This window comes from Platichthys flesus, chromosome 5 (genome assembly GCF_949316205.1).
Source record: "Platichthys flesus chromosome 5, fPlaFle2.1, whole genome shotgun sequence".
In the NCBI taxonomy this organism is placed as follows: domain Eukaryota; kingdom Metazoa; phylum Chordata; class Actinopteri; order Pleuronectiformes; family Pleuronectidae; genus Platichthys; species Platichthys flesus.
The window spans coordinates 14,279,334-14,302,026 of NC_084949.1; the positions used below are offsets into that span (position 1 = coordinate 14,279,334).

Below are 22,693 nucleotides of genomic sequence, written 5' to 3' on the forward strand. Positions count from 1 at the left end.
AATATTTCAATCTCCTGTTGCCGTCCTCCAATCTGAAGGGCAAACTCTCTGTACCGGCGCAGCTTTCCAGACATTTTCAAGACTTCCTGTCTGAGAACAGCTGTAGAAAATCAGAAGTTCAGGTGTTTCAACAGAAGAAAAAGCCCACAGGCAACAAGAGAGCTGAGGCTTACTGTCGAAGTTTTCCTTTTTGTCCAAACCGGCTGAGGCAAACTTAGAACAACACAGATCTTGTAAAAAAAGTTTGTTCCAACACAAAAAAGTTTAGCGTAAACTGTCTTTAGCAGACTACATCTTTATTTAGGTCACCTGCAGGAGCCCCTAACCTCATCGACTGAGCCTCCTCAAGGAGTCGCTGCAGCGTTGCTCTCCTTCTCTTTCTTTGTACTCACTCGCTCATTTCACAGCATGCTCTTGAGATCATACTACGGCGTGTTCATCTGCTCTTTGTGCCGCATCCAACAAATGAATGCAACATAGGTTCCACATAACAATACTCATCAACACACCTCGGTTACCACTGCATCTCCTCATACCACAAATATCTCCACGATCCCTGCAGGTGCCATGCACGTTCTTAAGGCTTTTGATTTTATTTCCTTTCATTGTGCTTTGGTACCTGCTCATTTGCAACATCCTCTGGAGGAGTTGTTATAATGATTTTCCCGCTTTCTAATTTTTTCATATAGTGCGTCTATTATATCTCCAGGCTTGTATCAGTCAGTGGTGCCCCTCCCCTCTTCCAGTATTCTCTTTGACGGTCTCTTGAGTACTGCCCAGTCGGTCCTTTCGTACAGATCCTCCACATCACTCCTCTCCAGCGCTTATTCCCTGGTGTAATTATATCTTTTCTAACGCGAATCTCTCCGTTATTCCCCCTTTAGTTGAAAAGCTTCGTCTCCTCCTCCCACTCAAAATATATCTGTATCGAGGACCTCCATTCTCCGATGTTTCTTATTCTTCCTTTAAATCCCTCCTCTTGTTTTCATTCACCTCTTCCACTTTGACAATCCTTCTCACAGTCTCACAATCAGACGGTTGCCCTGAGCAGACCGTGTCCTCATGCTCCCCTCGTGTCACAGACTGAAGAGTAACGTGCACACGATATGAGCCCGGGGAGGGTGAGTCTTCTCATTCTGTCAACTTAATCACCCCTTTCTGCCGGGGCCTATATTGAGCCTATTGTTTTCATTTTATCCAGCACAACCAGTGACGTAATAATGAGAATCATGGTTTGGATTTAATTACTACATACCCACCTGAATGCATCTGTGTGCTTTTTGGTATAGCTTAATAAAGGGCATTTTTAAATGCCTCTGCCCCCTCTGCTGTGTTCATACTGAAGCAGCTTGCTGTAGAATAGCTCCTCCCGGAGGGCACTACCTCCTTTGTTGTTACATTAGCATCTCATTAGCCATTTCTTTTCCACTTCAAACATCCAGTCTTATTCCTCTTTCTATCTTGTGATCTCAGTGACGGTTCCGTCTTTGTTTCGTTCTTTTTCTCCTCCCGATCTAAACATCCGTCTCTCTCTTTCTGCCACTCTCTGTTTCCTCTTCCTTTATCTGCACGGAGATGGACTCTTTTCCCCTCTTTTCGCCTTTCTTTTTCCTTTCTAGACTCATCTAGCATCTCTAACTTTGACGAGTGTATCTCTGCTTCTCTCTGTTCACACTTTCCATGTTTCTTCCCTCTGTCTTTTTCTCGTCAGCGTTTTCATCTTACCAGAAGATTAAAATGAGAGAGGGATTTCATACAATTTAATCTTAAGCAGTGCGGGATAAGAGCAGTCTTAATGAAAAGCAGCAAAAACAGTCTCTCTCTCTTTACTCTATAAAGATGCACAATCACACTCGCTTACATTATCTCTCTCTCTCTCTCTCTCTCTCTCTCTCTCTCTCTCTCTCTCTCTGTCAACCTCTTTCTTATGCTCCTCTCTCTTGTTTTCGCTCCATGCTCCCGCTGTTTATGGTTTGAGCCACACAAGAGACTGGTCTGGGGCCTCACAGAGGCGTGCTTCAAAGGAGCCCCTTTAAAAAGTCATTTTGAGACAACTTATTCCTGACTGGCTACAGACACTGGTCGGTGGGAGGAAAGATGTCAGTCGCTGTGATCTAGGCGAGGCTGTCCTACTATGAAAATCTGTGCTGGAGCTGAGTTACAAAGTAGCTCGAGCGACTACAAGTGGACTCTTTGAGTGGCTATCGCTGAGAAAATTCGAGTAGTAATAGTACCCATGAATAGGAGCATGGTATCAGCTTTAACCATAGTGTGAGTACTGTTGTGACTATATCACGGCGCCCAGCCTCTATAATGTGCACCCAGGCTCTGCTGTTCAGCCTCAACTGCCAGCTCCGAGTCGCCTCCTCTTCTTTGCTCCTTCCTCACGCATCGTTGGCTGAGTCCTCCTGTGGCCTGGCAACTACTATAAAGTAAAGACTGCTGAGCATCAGACCACATAATATGTCAGGGCTGTGGCCAGTGCTGCGTCCAGTGATACTCTAAGGTGTTGTTTCATGTCTGCACACATCTCTCATTTCGTTGCTTCCCTGCAGAGGCCCTAATTTGTCTCTGCTCCGTGCTGCTGCTTATTTGTCTCAAAGATAAGAAGAAGCAAATATGTAGGTTATTGTCTAATTTGCGTCAAATGTAATCCTACGCCAACTACGTTCTGGGTTTTAAATAGGTTTTATTGAGCCAAGGAGAATTATTCAAACAGTATATTGTATATTCATTGCTCATTTTCATTGTACAAAAGGAAGATTACACAACTGTTCATTCATGCTTTAAAGCTGGTGATAAATATATGTTGCTCATTGAGGCAGAACGATTGTAGTCAAGAATGGACAACATCAGAATTAACCACATTAAAGAGGAAATTATACCTTTATTTAAAAAACTGATTGCAAAGATAGATAAATGTATATACGCTAATAAATATACCAGAACAAACGACAAAAACATCTTGGTGTTGCTCAATTTTTTAACCCCCTCATATTCGCCTCACCCCTTTTCTCATTCAGTTACTCCTCAGAACAGTTTGTAAACATAAGTTACACCTCTGACACTTCTATGTGTAAGGTGAGCCAACCTCCAAGGATTTTTTCTCCAAATCCTCATATTAGCCGACAGGGTTAGGATTTCTGATGAGTCTGACAATGTTTGAATATATCTTTAAAACATACGCACAATTGTTTGAGCAACTACAGGACGATTTCACTGTTTTATGCACTGTCTTAACAATTTTACATCCAATTTTTCAGTGTATCTGAAAGACGACAAGTTTGAAATAAAAGGAATATGATGTTGTGGTTTACTTGACCTCTGCTCTTCATGTCTGCTTGAGGTTAGGCTGCTGCTACAAGCATAACAAAATAAACATTTGACTGATCTGCGAAATCTGGACAAACTGTTGCCAGTTGTGTTTCACTGTGGGTGATGCGGGGGCCAGGTTTTGGCAAGAGCAATGGATGGAAATGAAAACACTGATCTCTGGTTCTGCTTCACCAGTTTGGATGTATGTCAAGAGTCTGACAACATTTTACCACAATGCTAATCATCTATTCTCTTAAAGTTATGCCTGCCGCAGACTAAAGAAAAACAGGTCAGGTCTGATTCAGCTCTCCCAGCAATCGCGGGGGCGTTTACTGAATTGATGCAGATCTGAACAGACTATCTGTCCAAATTATCCTGTAGGGATTTACATAGACAATGACATAGTCTCCCAGATTTTGAATCATAGATATTAAACATATGTAATTGTTACATAGTTTGTAGTATGAGAGGGACAGCAATTGGGCGAGTGAGCAGAAACATGCAATAGCCAATTAGAGCAAGCCGGGAAGACGGATGTACCAACTGGATGTAGCGTAATTGTGTTTGGAGCCGAAACATGGCGGCCTCCTGAGTAAATAAGACTTGTTGCCCGCAGGTAAGACGGAGCAACAAAGGAGGACAATTTTGTGGAACTCTGGCAACAGTGTGAGTTTTGTTTAATATGTCCTGTTGTTTGTGTGAACCTTGAAACAAACAAGCGCAACCACCTTCATCTTTGTTCTACTCTGAAGTCAAGTTTGATCGGGCAAGTTTCTGTGAGTTTCCAGGGAGTCTGGGATCGCTGCTCGGAAATCGTTTGATTAAACGCCAAGTGTCTGGTTCTGCAAGGCGATTGGATTCTCACGATTACAACATTGGTTGTTACATCTGAGGTCTCCTACGTTGCTAAAACCAGTTATGAAGCTCTTCCGTGTGCACTCTAAGAAAAGGTGACCAAAAGGTTTTGACTTAAACTAAGTACTCAGAATAATAATCCCACACTTTGTACCCCCAGTTTCAACCCGGTACCTGTTAGTGTGTGATGCAGATAGTCTTTCTCTACCTTTGGAAGAACGTTGCCACTGAACAGACAAGGCTGTTACCTTATTAGTTCATATTTTGCAAAATGATAGAAACCTTCAGGAGGGTTGATGCTAATGGTTCCAGAAAAGCTTTCTGTTTAGTTTCATATGTCTGAGTGCTGATTACAGGGCTTGTCAGAGTGCATTGACTTCAAATTACCCTGCTTGTTGATGTTTTGCTGATGTGTGTGTGTGTGTTTGTGTGTGTGAGAGAGAATGTGAGTGTGTAAGGCGGCCTCTGGAATCTTTCACCGCCTTTGATTTCGCCTTGAAAGCAGCATGCCATAGTTCTCTTCAATAATGAACAGTATCCTTAACGCATCAGGCCCACAGTTCCCGACAACAAAGCATCTTCCTCCCTTCATGCGCTTACTTCATCCATATTCCCTGCTAGGTTTGACACTGCCTCAGTGTATCCTCTACCTCCAGGCTACGCAATTTTTGTGCGTTTACCCTTTTTCTAAATATGTTTTGAGCCAAACAGTTGTACTTGGGCCAAGACCAAGATTCCACCGAACTGTACTCTGGGTTTCTCCTGTAGTGAACGTTTTCAAGGTAGCTTCAGCTTTACTTCTAGGATATTAATTATTCTGTTAGTATAAAATCAGCTTGACCTATCATACAACTCCTAATATACAAGTGATTATTTTTTATTCTGTTTCACTTTTTTATAAGCCCTGAAAAAAAGAAATACTTTCAGGACCCATCCAACATGCACACACACACAAATTGGTGCATGAGTGTGATAGTGCTGCATATATATGTGAGTATAATATTGAATTATGTGTGAATGTGAGTCATAATATAAATCCATTTGAATGGTCACAAAGACTTGAAAAGTGCAATACAGAAGCTGTCATTTACAGAGGCCATTTACCTGTCACACACACACACACACACCTCATATCCCTATAACCTGAAACCTAAAACCAACGCATAACCCTCATAAAACTGCCATTTTCTATCCTAACCTTAATCCTAAGGGTTGTGTCTGTAACTTGCTTCTGAAACAGTTTTTTATCCTTTTTGTTGAAACCCCCCTCATGCCCTTGATCTCATTACGCATGGCCGAGAGGCATACATCGCTGAAGCAGAAACAGTAGTCAGAAGTTAGCGTGTGACGCATGGTAAAGTCGGCTTCCTGCAGTTGTCAGTCAGTGCAGGTGTACGTGTTTTGGGGTGTAGCTTTGATGGGAGGGCCGATGGAGGGAATGGGATGTATCGGTTACATATTTTCAAAGTGTAGCCTGCTTTTCAAGATTAACAACCCCTATTTATATCTTAATCCTAATCTTATTATATTCTTAGCCCTATAGCTAAAATGTATCCTTCAAAAAGCCATCTCTCTCTCTCACACACACACACATTAGCAGCTCACTCTCATATTATCCTCTCACTAGTTGTTCCCTCATTATCTCTCAGACTCCATGAATAGCACCTGCCTGCCTGTCTCTCTGCTGCTGTGGGAGTTCTCAGCTCTCTGGCTGGATGTTTGAAACACTTGTTAGCTGGCTGCTTCCCACCTGTTATCACTTTAGGGAGAGAGGGCTAGATGAGAGTCCCTGTATATCGCACTATACTCTATAATCATGTCATCTGCGAATATTGCATACTCTAGGATTCAATGCTGAGGCCACAGTGCCTCATCCAAAATAGAAATATAAGATCCATGCTGAAGTAAGGCTCTAAAATATTATTTCTTATGTAAGATGTAATCATGTCCCCTCTCTCTTGCTTCTTCCTCGGCTACATGCAATTATAGGATTGAGAAGGCAGATGCATCCTCTCTGCTGGTCATGCTGCTGTGAATGTGGTCAGGGAAATGTTTTGATTTCACCAGAACAGAAATCAAGATATTAATTAACAGTTTCTGAAATTGGCAGAGGGACTGATTAAGTTGAAGTCAAAACTTGTTAGCGAAATAATTTCTGTGCCGCTGCTGCAAACCCATTAAAAAGATCCAATCATCTTTATTTCTTTTGAAATGTTCTTTTTTTTTATTGGAGTGAAAGAAAATAAGAAGTTTGTGCTACAAATCTCAGTTTTACAATTAGATGATAAGGGGTTTTATCCCATGTCACAGAAAGAAGAATCCTGAAGTGAATCCTGATTCTCTCGGAGTCTCTCTGTCTGGAGTTTCCACGTTCTCCTTGTTTTTAGGTGGGTTTTCCTCACACAGTGCAAAGACATGCGGATAAGAGTTAGATTAATTGGAGACTTTTAATTGACTGTAGATGTGAACGTTAATATGAATTGTTTGTTTCTACATGCTGGCCCTGTGATACACTGGCGACCTGTCCAGGATGTACACTGCGCATATCACCCAATGTCCACTGGGATCTGACTATTGCATGGATTGGCTCCAGCTCCCCCACCGCCATCCTCAGAGGATAATCGGTAGATATAATGGATGGATAATGGATGTGCTAGACTATGCAGTCCATTTCCCAGTATTTTTTCAGATGTTAAGCTTTCAGGAAGTATCTGTTTCTCCATATAGTGTATTTTCTTGTCAACTGCAATCCATTTGTCTTAGATAGCAGATTTGTCTGTAGCTTTTCTGTGTGATGGTCTGATGGCTCGCAGCCAAGAGGGTTTTGTAAAGATATTCATCCTGAGCCACGGGTATGTCCAGGATTTGGACAGATCTACTATGACAAAAGATGATTCAATTTCTATTCCACCATTTTTTCCTATTTCTTTGGCAATCTTTTGCTGATATTAAAGAATTTGTGGACATCACCCAAAACACATGAAAACGGCCTGCCGCTGATTTACCACACAACCAATCCCCGAGAGCCCTGATGTATAAATTTCAATTTTGGCTCACGCAGATCTTGATATAATCTTCCAGTTAAATTGTCACCTTCCAGCTAAACATCATTCCAATCCTCCTCAGATATCTCCGAGCCCGGCTCCCTCCCCCATCTGTGTGATCTGGGCAGCAGAATCATTTTCAGAGTTTTGCATTCTATTATATATTCATGATAGTGGATGTTTGTTATCTTTAATCTTGCATGCATCGGTGGAAATCCACTTTATTTCTTACAAAAAGAAATACATATTGTAAAAAAGTGTATCATGAAAAATGTATACATGCTAGTTGTTTATGTTGGTAGAGAGCTTTAAACTAAAACCTTTAAATGCACTGCAGGGTTTTGTTCAGCGTACATGTTTGTGTGTGTGTGCGTGCACGTGCGCCTGCTTCTCCTTTTATTCCGTCCTTGTTTGTAAGATGCGGGGGCATGTACGCTTGAGGACTTGGGGATTTTGTGGAATTATGCGTTTGTTCTTTGGTGTGTGTGTGTGTGTGTTGCTGCGAACGTTTAAATGCGCTACGGATGTACAGAAAGCAATGCATGTGTAGTGAAAGGAAAGGGGGAGGTGGGACGAGTGAGGGCAGTCAGATAATGTAGATCTGGAGGGTGAGAAGGTGAGCGAGTATGATGGCTGAGAGATGAAAGGAAATACAGGATCAGGAGAGGGGGAGGATTTCTTTTTTGACAGACAACAAGGGTAGAAAAGAACAGGTGAATTTAAGATAAACAAGGCAGAGGGATGAAGAACACCCAGTAATCAGAAAAAAAAAGCGCTGGAAGAAGAAGAAGAGGAGGAGGGGGAGAAGGAGGGGTACTTGAGGTTCCCAAAAGAGAAATGTATACTTGTTCGCCGCTTTGTATTTTACCCTTCTCTCCACCTCTCCCCCTCTCAGCCTCTCATATATCCTCATTTACTCTCCTTCACCTCCTCTCCCCTGTTGTTCCCTCGTCTCTCTGCTGCCTCTCTCTGATTTGATTTCCCAGCGGCACGCTTGGATTTGCCCTGCCGCATTCTGTGATATACTAATGCCTCATTAACGGTTTCATCCATTTGTTTATCTTCTTGCAATCTACCTCCACTGCTTCTCCCAGTCCTCTCTTCAAGGCTCTATGCCACTTCTGGCTCATCCACAGCTTTCTATCCGTCGGCTCATCTGTCTTGCACATAGTGTGTTGTAATACAATCCATCGACACCAGGCGGCAGTCAAGCCCCTTGTTTTGCTGATCATGCCTGTTGATTATATGATACGCTTCAGTGAGAATATTGGCTTTTTATTCCTTCAGACATTTCAATGTGATGTATGTGTATGAGGAGGCTGATGTGTACTTTCTGTTATCATGCCTGTGTGTGCATGTGTTTTTGTGATCTAAAACCAGACCTTGGCCTTCCTCACCCTTGTGCTGAAAAGCACTGAGAGCTGCTCTGAAAGATTCGCCGGCTCTGATCATGTGATGCAGTGATTACGTGAGCTCATCAGGAACCCAAATCACACAAGATCAGAGGAGAGGTCTCACGGCCTCATCTCATGCCAATTTAAAGGGCTGAACTCTCGGGGCTGAACAGGAAGACGATAAAGCTACTCTGTGAGGCCCTGTGAGATTAAAATAACATTAATGTAGAGCGCACTGTGCTCGAGGATACCAGGTTTTTAGGTTGAGGTGTTTATAAAGCATTACGTAGTGAGGACATTTTTGACAGTTAATTTATAGTTGATAATGAAGCACTCTAAAACAGATGTGGTTGGGTTGATTATAGTATACACTATGTGGTCACTTCATTAGAAACAACAGTTTACTCATAATGTTAAGATACTGTTGACATTCAATTGCATGTTGGATCTTGAGCTCACAGTTAAAGGTGATGTTCTGCTGGACCACAGTCTAATAAGCTGTGTCATCATTTTAACCTTCCTGCTCATATAGACAAGGGCGGCAGAAGAATAGAAAGAACTCTGAATATAATGCAGAACAGTACATAACCACCCTTAGGCAACAAAAAGTTGACTGAAATGTTACATTAGATTACATTAGACTATATGAGTGTTCCTAATAAAGTGGCCACTGAAGAAAGAAAACAAAGGTCTTTATGTGCCCTGTTGATCTGGTAACTGGACTGTTTGTCTTCCTGTAAGAAAGAGAAGGCATTGTTGGTTTTCAGTGTAGCATCTAAACTTAACTGGTAAGATCATAAACAGACATTTATTTTATTAAGAGGCATGATGGGAGGTGAGGGAAAAGGCCTTTTGTAAGTTTACACTTTGGTGCTTTCCATTTTTACTGCTCTCTATCCATTCATCCATTATATATATACCGCTTATCCTTTTGAGGGTTGTGGGGAGCTGGAGCCAATCTTGGCTAACATTGTGCAAGTGGCAAGTAACACCCTGGACATGCTGCCATCACAGGGCCAACAGAGACAAGCAACCAATCACACTCACAGTGACACGTACAGTCAATGGATAGTTTCCAATGAACCTAATCCGATCTTTGAACTGTGGGAGGAAGCTGGAGAAAAGTCACGCAGACACAGGGACAACATACAAACTCCACACAGAAAGACCCCCTACTGTGAAACTGGGCTTTGAACCGGGAAACTTCTTGTGGTGCTTACCACTGCACCACTGTATCGTCCTTTATCATGGTGTTGACATAAAATGTATTTGACAATTTCACATAAATAGCTCATATGAAAATGTAAAAAAGTGCATTCTTGGTTACTTAACTCTTCACATTTTGCTCAATTTTTTTAATGTTAGAAATTCAAATCTTCTTTTTTTATAAAGTGCCTGTGTGTAGCGATATACCACACTCACTGCAGAAAACAAACCATCCTCTCTAACTGGGCACATGTGTAGAACTTCTCCTTTCTCTTAGCTCACTGGGACTCATTCATACTAAAGGTGGTGCTCATTCAACAACACATCTGACATTTTGAGAGCAAAGCGAAGCGACGTGTCTCCAGGTCAACCCGAGCAGCGTGACATTCGTTCTCTCCCAGCAGGGCGCCGTCGCACACCAGCCTGCGTCCACACATTCTCACCCTCTGTAAACATGTTTGACTTTATCGGTTGACTTTTGTGCCATCTGGCCACTTCACACAGGCCAAGGGCAGACAAGCGCACCACTTACGGGCAAGTTTACAGTTTGGACCCCGGAGACAGCAGGGATGTCCACATCTATTGCAACCGCCTTAATTAACATGACACATTATATTTCACATTTTATTTTCTTCATTTCTGGTTTAAAGGCTTTCAGGGCCGGGAGATTTTCCTCTCTGTCTGTCACAACAGTGTCATATTAGTCTCCTTGATTTTCTCGCTTTCCCTCCCTTTGAAGTGCAGAGGTATGAGCATTAAGCCTTAATTACATGGCCCGATAAGTCTTATTAGTTTAGTGAGTCAGCCAGAGAGGGCTCAGCATCTTAAACCTGCCTTATTTCAAATAGTCTGGCTTCATCCTTGATCTGAATTTATGATTTTAGTAGCTAACTCAGATCAGGATTCATAATCTCTCATTTGTCATGCCTTTCGTTGAAAAATATGTGATTGATTTAAAACGGAAAACCACCTACTAAAGCTGTGATATTTACTTTTACATATACAGGCTTTAAATCCCTTAATTTATTTTATTTTCAAGTCATCCTATCTTCAAGGATCACATGGAGTCCCAGCACACATGTACTGTATATAAAAAGCAAATAAAGGTCTCTCTGACTTTTAACAGTGGTGGTTGAATAGTCCACTCCTGGACCCACACGTCACAAATCAGATGATAACGATTCAACTCAAGCTTGGACCAGTGAAAATTTGAGCTGACTTTGGTTTGATAGACAATAGTGTCATGCAAGTTATGCATGGCTCTACCAAAGGTGATGGTTTGTTTGTGCCACTTGTTTTGGCTAAAACCAGCTAATAGCATCATCCTCACTACCACCTGACATCAGACACTTCATCAAATAAGAACTGCTTCCAGCATTCGTATTGTAGAGGTTAGTGAAATATAGTGAGTGAAGTAAGTGTTTATTTATATGGGACCTTTTACAGATACAGAATCACAAAGTGCTTTAGACCATAACACAATACACCCTTTAAAAACAGTTTTAGATATAGCAACAGTTAAAATGACTGTGGGTCAATCTCCCCGACAGAAGCACTGCTCCTGAAGATCCTGAAAGGCCCTGTCTGCATCCCTTGCCACGAAACAAACGTAAACTAAAGAATTGAAGCCTGTTCTAGTAGTCCCAAAATTAAAAGTATGAAGCCTGTGAAATCACAACAACAACAAAAAAGAGAAAAAAGACACAAAAACAAAATATGTTTTATGGACGAATTACCATGAAACTAAGTGGAAGGATGTTTTATGGGTCAGGAAGAACAATTTAGTTCCTCTTTCTTAAATTTAAACGGGTTGTTTGGCACTGATTGAAGTATGTGCTCCTATGAGCACTATTCAGAAGTTTAATATGGATATTCTATAAATTGCAGAATAATTTTACATGTCATTTATTTGAATCAAAAGGTACAAAAGCAGGAGCTTGTGGAAACAAAAAGGAGAACTAATTTGCATACCTGTTGAAAAATAGTTTAGTTTGAATTACAGGGTATGTGCACTTTGTGAGTCACAGACACTTTAAGGAAACCGCCATGTGACAACCATGAGTATAAGAAAAGACTCTTGACAGAATGATGTCGAGTTCTAAGGGAACTCGGTGCGGTCTCAGCAGCTTCATATTGCATGTGCATGTAACGCTTTGTGAATAATTTTTCATATGTGAAGGTGACTCCTGTATTAATTAGAAAAAATTAACTTGAAGTTGCATTGACCTTTATGAATATTTTAAGAAACTGGCTTTGGCTGCAGAGCGCACAGTAAGCCTTTACTAGACTGGAAGATTGTTTTTTATTAATGACAAGCTGAACTTTTTTATTTTAGTCGAAGCGAAAAAAATCTTGTCCCATAATGAACAGGAAGTGTTCTGAGTTATAACTGTGTCTGCTCATGTATTATTCTGCAGACGTGCTTGTTGGACCTCTCAGACTGACGGTACAGTCAACAAGCACAAGCCGTCTCTAATGCTCTAGTAGTTTAGAAGCAAGAGGACGTGCACAATCTCCCTGTAGGAGCTCTTTCTGCAGTTGTCCTCAAATGTTTGTTAAAACTTGGATGGGCGCTCGTGGGTCTCCGTCGCTCTCTGCCTCCCACCTTTCTACACCTCCCTCCCTCGCACCCTCCCTCAAGCCTGCTGTGGCTCAGCGAGAGGAGAGAGAAACGAATGATGGAGAGAAACGCTCACCACAGAGTGCCCGTGTCAGAGTTCCTCCTCAGACATGGGAATGCACCCACATGCTCACAGACATGCTCAAACACACTCGGACGCCCACTCGCTGAAACGCAGAGCTTGTGTAGATGGAAACAAAGAGGACGAACAAGCGGCTTGATATTCTTGGACTATATATAAACTACAAGCCGCAGGTGTTGGTATGATTTCCGAACGTATGGTTACTTTGTGTGTATGTACTGTGTGTGTGTTTTGTGTCCCTTGAGATTTAGCCTTTAAGAGCCTCAGGGGATGTGTGTTGTCACTGAATACGTTGTCCCTCCAGTACAATGCTCTCCTCATGTGGGGACCCTCAGTGCAAAGACTATTCACACAAACAGATCGTGATAACGCCTGTGCCTTATCATGGAAACCTACACACCGATGAGTTAATTCTGAAATTGATATGGGGAGTCATTCATGTAATTTCAAAAACTGTGAAAGAATTTACTGGAGAGGGAAACTTATTGCACGGCAGAACTGACGGCAGAGCAGAGCATGTAATGCGAGGAGTTTGAATTAGGTCGCAGCCCCCCCTCCCTTGTTCATCGTCACTCTTCAGTTTTTAATAAAGTGTCATGTGTAACATGTCTCACTCTCTCCTCCCTATTGCATTAGACAAAGTAGGTCCTCTGTTACTTTGCTGAGGACAATAAACATGTCGGAGGAGGTTTTCTTCAGTGGTTTGTCACTTGTTTAGCCATCTGTCAGACTGTTCAGTGCTGTGAATTATGTAATTGTACAAATATACATATATATATATATATATATATATAAATATATTTCACAATATTTCACAATGACAGCACAGTAAAGGTTTATTTTGTGTTAAGTTTGTTATTTCCTTAAGATTAATCAATGACTAAATTCTGAAACTGTAATTGTAGTTTGTTCAATTTGTCAATTTGTTAGGTCAATTCTCAGCGAAGATTAATCACTTATTAGTATATTATTGGAAACTATTCCTACATTAATTCTGCATTGTTGGCACACTTTGCATGTTCTGCTCACTTGTTTGCCTCTGAATAAAAGCCACCGAGCTGCTAGTTTTGCTTTTATAAAAAAAGTTCTTCCTTCAGAAGGAGATTATTTGGAAACTAGCATGGCACTTGTTGATCACATACCTCAGCCATGATAAGTAAAAATCAAATATTCGAAGTCCCTTGAAATTTGAATGGGTTTTTAACCACCCCACTTTTGACAGAGTTAACAGGTTAACTTCCTCCACTGTTTCCAGTCGTATGCTATAAGAGTCTTATGGTCAAAGTGGACTCTCTCTAACTCTTTAACTTTTGGTCAATTTCAATCAATCAATCAAATTTGTATAGCCCATATTCACAAATCACATTTGTCTCACAGGGCTTTAACAAGGTGTGACATCCTACTAAATTACACCTTTTAACAGGGTCAGACGAACACAGAAACCGCAGAGAGACACATGTGAGGGATCCCTTGCCCAGGATGGACAGATTTGCAATAGATGCCACGTGTAATGGCGAACATCAGAAAGATAATAAAGTAAATACATTTATTTCCCAAAATGCCGAACCATTCCTCTGAACCACGGACTGTATTTAAAGATGGAGAGCATGTTTCCACTTCATTCCACTGTACAATAATGAAGCCAAGTGAGGGTGTATAAAGGTCCTGCTGATACATGCCCTCAACCAATCACGAATCAGTGACAACCAATCACAAATCAGTCCCAGCTGTCAATCAAAACGGCTCAGCTTGTTTTTATAGCATCAAATAACTAATACAACCTTCAATTATCAGTGAAAAGAAGACATGAACATACATCAGTTTGATAAGAACTACCCATAAAAACAGAACCGATCTCAGAGAATTTGCTTTTTTCATGTGTACCTTTTTTTGGGGGGGGGTTATGTCCCATCGACCACCATGGAGAGCTGGGGTTTATGACCTATACTGCAGCGAGCCACTAGGGGGTGATTGAAATATGTTAGCTTCAATTTCGGGAGCACTCATGTTGTTTGCTTTGAACCTGATGGACAGTCTTTTTCTATCCTCCTTCGTTTTATTTTTTACGTTTTTTTGGGGGGGTCGCTTGGCCACTGATTGTTGAGAATTTTTCACCTTTGGAAATATAATAAAATACTGGGAGAATTTTAGTCACATAACAAACTGCACGGTTAGCAAATTTTATTTTTTCAATTATATATTATTTATATATATTTTATTTTATGAAAATTATAAAAGCATGCAAATTAGTTAGAAACAGTAAAACATCCAGTTTTCAGCTGCAGTTGTAAATCTTAAATCAGCGTGCGGTTTAGTGGAGTATAAATGAATAATTAGGACTTGTGCATCTGTCTCATCTGTGTAGAATAACATGCTCTTATGGATGTTTTCTATGTTTATCATCTCTCCATCTCTCTCTCTCGCTCTCTCTCTCTCTCTCTCTCACACACACAATCTATGATGAATTTCTGATGTGTCTTTATTATTAAGTTTTTAAATAATGATGAAGGTCATAGTTTATCCTTTGCATACAGCCGGTAATTTAAATAGCAGAACATAGTACTGACTTGAGTTATGCATAGTCACAGATGCACAAGTCTTGATGTTGGATGAATGCTTGTGTTCTCCCCCATCGCTCTCTCTCTCTCTCGTCCTTGTTCAGTTCTTCCTCTCTTCCTCCACACAGCATTATTTTCTTTGATCGGTTTGTTTCTTTACCCTCCCACTCTGCATTCTGGCACTGCTGAAGGGATCTCTCTCTCTTTCTCTCTCTCTCTCTCACTATTTCTCTCTCAGGCTGTATCTCTGTCATTGCTCTCTTTTTCACCCCTCTCTATCTGTCATTCCTCCCATTTGTCTCCCTCCATCTCTATCGCACCTCCCTCCTTCCTGTCCTCCCTCCCTCTCCCTCTTATCCGCTTCCCTCACTCTCTCTCCACGCACACTTGATTCATTTTACACATTACGAAGGGATCCATCATTTCGCTCTGTGAAGGAAAAATATCGTCTCCTTTTTTTTTTCTTTTTTTTTTTTAATCCCTGACAATATTTTCCACTTGTTTCCTTCAGGCTATCTTTTCTTTTCTCAACTCCTATACTCTCCTGTGGATCCCTTACTAAAGCTGGAACCAATATGTTTTATTTCCAGCTGGTCATCATGGCAGGGACCGTTCTGTTGGCGTACTACTTCGAGTACACGGACACGTTCCCCGTGCACGTCCAGGGCTTCTTCTGTTTCGACAAAGCCTACTCCAAGCCGTTCCCGGGACCAGAGGACAACAGCAAGGCGCCACCCGTCCTGGTCTACTCCCTGGTCACTGCCATCCCCACGGTGACGGTGAGTCTCTGTTTCACTTGTAAAAGAAAAAAGAAAGAAAGAAAAAATTTACTTCCACAGGTGCTTATCACTTACACACACACACATCTCAGATGACATGACAATCACCGACATGAATGCAAACACGGTCAACCTCAAACATCTACACACACACACACACCCACACACTTGGTTACCTCCTCCTCATCTACACGTGGTGCTTGTGGATTGAAAGAGAGGAGAGGTGTGTAGGTGTGCATCCTCGTGGTCTCACCGCTCTGTTTTTGTGGATGCGTTCGCTGTCATAACCATGGCAACCAGTACTATATTTGTCCTCTACAGTCCGAGGGAGCTACAGCGTCCTCGTTTCAACACTGCACGGCAGTAACACAGGGGACGACAGCAGCTCCGAGCGGATTCCCTATTTTTGCGAACAAGGAGCGACAGTTTCATTAACGTCATCCCAGAATTACAGATGCATATTGATGCATCTTTAATAATTACACATAATTTGTAGGTCATGTTTTCTTGGCAGAACACACGTTGATGCAGAGATTCAAACATCACTATTAATCAGATTTATTTTTGTCATTCATTGTATATAGGATTTCCACGATAGAGCTAAATCAGTAATTGTAGAATCTAATGAATTCCACTGCGGCAGCCACTTTCTTCTCAGTACAGTGGGATATAATTATAAATGAAACATGGCTTCCAATCTCCATCAAAGCTCTGTCTCCATGACAGCCTGTCTTGTCCTCAAGGGCCTGTCTCTTTCATGTCCCACAGTTAAGTGGCATTACTACATGGATGCCACCGAGCCGCAAACACACAGACACACACTATCCTCTATGTTTGTGAGGACCCTCATTGATGTGTGGCATTCCCTTTGCCCCTAAACGTAGCCCTTTGACCTTACCCTGAAACCAAGTGCTAACCCTCAAACAGCCTGCTGAAGTTGAGAACTTGCCGAAATGTCCTCGCCTAGCCAGAATGTCTACACTGCATAAGCTCTAACAGTCCTCATAAAGAGAGTCACGGGCAGTCCTGGGTTATTTGCTGCTTTATAAGAGGGACGATTCTATTCCCTCATCTGTCAACAGATTTTTGACTTTGATGCAATTATAGATCTATATTGCTCCTGTTTAGATGAGCATCACTGATACCACGGACTACAGTATTTTCAAGTATTCAACGTTTTGTTATTCTGAGACGTTTGTGTCAATGGGAATGATTTTTACTAGTTACATTTACTTTTAATTTTTTAACCACATATGACAGATGCACAGGTGCACTCTGTATACATTAGTGTGTATGGATGGAGGCTGCAGGCACCAGGGTGATCTGTGCATAGTTGAGGGAGTGAAGTGGAATGATTTTGCCTGGGGTGCAGAGCGGCTTTTTGTTTTTTAAGTCAGAGCATCTGTGCTCTCTCTCGCTCTGAGATAGCCCTCTATCCCACGAGCCTCTGTTCAGATACAATAAAAACGCAGATATTCATCTCACGTGTGTCTCTCAAATCTGCCTCAGACTTTTTGTCACGAAGAAAAAATTGACTTCTTAGACTGACAGCACAGAAGTTTGCTGCTACAGCACATATCGACTCACTGTGTCTCTGTGTGTCTGTGTGCATGTGCGCGTGTGTGTGTGTGACAGTTCAAACAGATTTTTAAACTTAAAAGAAACTCTGCAGGTTTCTTTCAATTTTTCCCCCAGACCCTCTCTCTGCCTCATGCTGCCTCATTGTATAACGGTGGTTACAGACAGGCGGCTATATAACTGCAGTTTCTCGCTCAACTTAAAACATGTAAGATGGGGATCCAGAGGTGTAGTTTTGTACTCAGAGGTGTCGGAACAGCTCCAAAACGCATGCAATTGCCTCTGACCCCAGGCTGAGAACACCCTTATATTCTCTAGCTAGCTATGTACAGGACACTGTAATGGGTTGCAACCCCCTATAATGAGGCCCCATGCCACTTTCTGCCAGAAGCTACATAACTTGAGAGGTTTGGTCCCTTTTGCCTGGGACCCCCAAACTCCATTGAAACAGTGACAGACAGGATTAACCCACAAGGGCCAAAATTATTGGAGCAAAGGCTGAGCTATCCCCTTGTGTGGGTCAACCCTACGTGCCGCAACACAACAAGGGCTCCGACTGCGCATGCCCTCCTCCAAGCAGACTCCAGGCTCTCTAGAAACAAGTCTGCTCCACATCTGTGGTGTCCACAGCTGTCTGTGCTCGTGTCAGTAAGAGAGTATAATTGAGGCTTGAGAGACTGCTGTCCTGCCCCCCACCTGCCACTCATGGCAGCTGCTGATGCTGCTGCCTCTGTTTAAACTGTAAGCGTGCAAAATAAAGAGCACATCACACAGGTTTAGAGCTTTGATTCTAAGTCTCTGAGAGACGTTTACCACAAAGGGAAATAAGTCCATTAAAAATTTGAAGCTCAGAGTTTCATAAATATAAAATCAACAGAACAATAATTTAAGCATGCACCAACAAACAGTCGTCTTATTGTTGTTTACAGTTCAACTAGTTTCTTTGATCAAGAGTTAGAATTTTTTCCAAACAAAACTCAAACAGCGAACCTGTTTAAGGTCCAGGCAACATTTTGGCAAATCTCTTAACAGCTATTTGCATATAAATGCAAAAAAGCCAATGTATTTCGGTCAATCTGTCTTTTGCTCTCCACAATACTTCTTTACCTGTTGGCAAATAGCTCAAACGTGATCGGTCAAGCTAGAAACGGAAACAAGAAGCCTTCAAGTACATCTTTTCCCTTGCCTGAAGATTGTGCACTTTTGAAGTCTTTTTATAGATATACATTTACTTACTTTGTTAAGTATTGTTTTATCCAGCTGTACACAGACAAAGTGAGACATTGCCACAACACCTCGGTGGATGCTGTGTCATCTTTGCTGAAATGTGAAATATCTTTTAAAGGACCTCTTACTGACAACATGCTGAAGATGAAAGAATCCCCCTTTAAGACGCCATGTGGAGGTTTTGACCTACTGTGACATGGAGCTGTTTTGTTCATGTGGGCGATGTGATATGCACACTGCCGATGGTTTCACACTATTCCGAACATATACAAGTGGCAGTAATGTTTGGAGAAATGCAGCAGTCTGTTGTCAAAAGCAAAGAAGAAGAAGAGTCTCCGCTTGGATTATTTATCATTACATGACTTAATTCTGGTTGTCAGGTCATTTGATGGTCATTTGATGAAACATTAACAAGATTAATCCCCTGAAGAAAGCAGCGGAAAACAGTTAAAAGCTCTGGCAGTAGCTAAGTAATGGTGTTTAAAAGATTTACCAATATATTTTACTAAGTATAAAGTGTTTTGCACATCAATTCCTCAATTTATTTTGGGTCCAACAGACATGATTGATTGTTGACAGTATGAAAATAAAATAAAAGATGAGAAGTTAGATTCTGCTACAGCTTATTATTCTAATGTGCCATGGAAAAGAACAGGAGATGTAGGATTCTATGTGCGTGTGTGTGTGTGCGCGCGCTTGTGTGTGTGCGTGTGTGTGCGTGCATGCGGGTGTGTGCATGGTAAAGCGAGCGGAAGTGAGCGGGTGAATGAAATGGAGGCACTTGTATGGTACTTGGCAAAAATGCTGCAAGTTTCAGTCCATCAGTGAAGGTAAGTGTGTGGGTGGATGATGGCGCACATCTTTCCTTTAACACCCCTGAAAACAGGTTCTGTGTCTACAAGTGGGAGTCAATATGTATGTGTGTATGTGCTGAGTACTAGTCAAAGTGCCTACAGGCTGTCTCTATGACTCTCCACAAACCTTAACTTAACTGCTTAGCACACACAAGCACACATATTCACACGTGAACTCACACGATGCATAGTCTGTTTACAGTACATGAACCAGACGCATGGCAGGGGACATTTCCATGCTAGCCGAGGGAGCAGAGTAAAGTGCAGTTTGGGTGTGTGTGTGTGGTGTAATGGAGACCATATGTTCATGCTGATTGCACACTACAACCTCCCATCAGTCCATACAGTTAAACTGTGGCCAATTGTTAATTCTAGGCTTAAAATTCACGTGTCAGAGTTTGCACCATTATACAGGACTTGGAGACTCACCCTCTGCCAAACCAACTCTCGTCGTGAATCAATGATACTTTGAGTATATTCTCCACCTTTCACCACCGCCAAATACTTCTGCCCTGGAGAGCGTAATGCTGCTAAATATAAGCCTCTTAAACAGTCCACGAAAGCAAAGTGAAGGGGAAGAGAGACTGAGAGAGTTCAAGCACGACACAATGAGAGAAAGAGGAGCAAAACACAAGAGACAGAGGTACCAGAGAGGGAACAAGGGAAGAAAAAACAAACCTCAAGAAGAAGACTTAGGGATGAAGCTTGAGGCAGAGGAGACAGAGAGCCTGTCCGATGCTGTTAGGTTGCCACTCGCTGTTCCAAGTTTGTTTGCTGCTGTCTGTTAAACCTTGGGAAGAGCCTTCATGCATAATACAGCTCCGTATGACAGAAAGATGAGGATCGGGCTGAACCATGGAGACAGACCATATAATCCAGTCAAGTCAGAGTTTATCAAGACAGAGCTCTTGATGCACAATATACTACACTGTGCAGTTGTTGCCATCATATCTTGAGAAACTGATGGAGGATTTGCTTAAAGCCAGTTAGTGGTTGGAAATGTTTATATTTTGTGCAGTTAAACCTCGGAGTAAAGAGATAAAGACCGATAACAGAAGAGCGTTAGAGTTGAAGCAGATGCACATATGAGGCTGATGTCAGTGATTCTCTTCTAAAGGTCAAAGGTCAGAAGGACAGGAAACAGGGCTCTGTTGTTGGAACAGATATTTCTTTAAAGGTTTATCTTTATTCAATATATTCGTGACCAAATATAGAAGGCGTTATGAGAAAATGGAAGAGATGCTTTACTGGAGTTTGCTTTATACAATTGAAGAACTCAGCAGGAGATCGTCCTGGTCAGATGTGTTCACAACAACATGAATATGTCTGGAACTATCAGGACTGGGGTGGTGCTCGGGTAGAGCTTGCAGGAGGCGGGACATGACGTGTACATTCAGCTACAGAAACCACATGTTCTTGTTTGCCCTTATGGTCAAAAGCTCTTGAATCTCATTGTCTTTCCAAGCTGACATCTTTGTCACACTCTACATGTATGGTACCCCTCTTTCATCATGAGGTGTTTATATTCCTTCCAGTTGTGTGTACGTTGTGAGTGAGACACATCAACATGCCTGTGTCTTCGCTGTGAATTTTCCAGAAATGTCCCTGCTTTTTTTCTCACTCAGGGATTTTATGAGGGAACTGGTAGAAAAAAAACCTCCTTTTCCCCACATTCTCTGTCCGGATGTCTGAAAGCAGCTTAAAACATAAAGTTAAGGAAGCATACAGCCTTTGATGAGAAGTGAAATGATGCTTTGTGCCAATCTTTCCCATGAATCCAGAAGAAGAGGCAGAAATAGCAGATTCCTCACTCACAATAGCTTCAGCCAAAACAGCAACAATATGTACTCATCACTGCTGCTGTTTTATACATTTACCTAGCCTGACGTTGTCAGACTCACAATTCTAGTCTGAGACCGCTCCATTGGGCTGTGATTATGGGGCGTGTTTCAACTGACCAGGAAGTAAAATTCCTCTTCGCTCAATTGGATAGACCTACAACCAATCAGAGCAACGTAGTATGTGACGTATGCTAAGCAACTCATTGTGAGTTATTTACTAACGCCGGGTTCACACCGGACGCTTCAGCGCAGTGCCAAGCCTTAAATAACAGCTGGCTCCCATCCACTCCCATGTTAAAACTTTGTGCCGGTCACACCGGAGGCTGAAGCACCGCGAGGCAGCCTTGGCGCAGCGCGGTGCTTCAGCCTCCAGTGTGACCGGCACAAAGCCGTGCAGCGATCTACTGGATCAACGGGTGATATTATTAGCGCTGCCCGGCGGTTCAGCGTCGCTTCAGTGTCCGTCCTCTTTCAAAATGAATGCGCTGTCGATGTCGTCTAAAACAGACTCAATGGCAGCATCTACACATCTCAGCTCGCCAGCGGCAGGCATGTTTGTTGAAAACGAATTCAACCCAAGGGCACTGTGATGACGAGGTTGATTACGTTACCGTTGATCATCTGTCAATCGTCGTATAAAGCCCGCCCTAACAATCTGATTGGCCCGGTCGGGCATAATTTTTCCTCAATGGAGCGACTCCAGACCGAACTGCCCGACCAAAAATGTTGTGGGCGGGGCTAAGTTCGTCTGGCATCCAGGCTAACATTTACCTACACCTACACTTCTTTTCACTCACATATAAAGCTCTTAGAAATACACAAAATATATTATTATTACCCCATTCAATAACAGTTTAAAGGCCACTAATGAAATAGACAGCGTTTGAAGCGTGCTGCTGTAATGCGTGCTGGTTTTGCAGTTCAATACATTTATGGTAAAGTGACATGACGATTGCTTTTCATTCAGGTTTTACATAAAACTGATTGATGTGACACAACCAATTACCTAGCTACCTGCACTCTGGGTGTTATATCTGTTCCCTCAAAGATGCATCCCTCTTGCTATAGTTCACATGTATAAATTAAAATGTTAAGTTTACCACTGTGTGGGATAATTTGATTGGTATTATTATTTTATTAAATCCATTTCTAGCTTTCATAAATGAATCAGTGCTTTGGATCCGGCTCTAAAGACACACACTCCTCTCAAACCACAAGCCCACCTCCCCTGCTGTGTTAAAATTCAGCCGCATCAAAAAATCCAATCTTCTTGATTAGATGTCAGTAATAAAATGGAAATGTCAAATCCACAGGAGGCCAGCAACACTTTTACCCCCCTT

General features: G+C 42.0%; 1 protein-coding gene across 4 annotated transcripts in view; it reads left to right on the forward strand.

Annotated features, from left to right (window-relative positions):
* The window catches only part of plppr2b (phospholipid phosphatase related 2b), a 49,285-nt gene that overhangs the window by 11,156 nt on the left and 15,436 nt on the right, over positions 1 to 22,693 (forward strand). For all 4 annotated transcript variants that reach the window (XM_062387174.1, XM_062387173.1, XM_062387172.1 and 1 more), the window contains one exon: positions 15,665 to 15,853. In XM_062387174.1, coding sequence (XP_062243158.1) covers positions 15,665 to 15,853 — 189 coding nt within the window. The remainder of the gene's footprint in view (positions 1 to 15,664; positions 15,854 to 22,693) is intronic.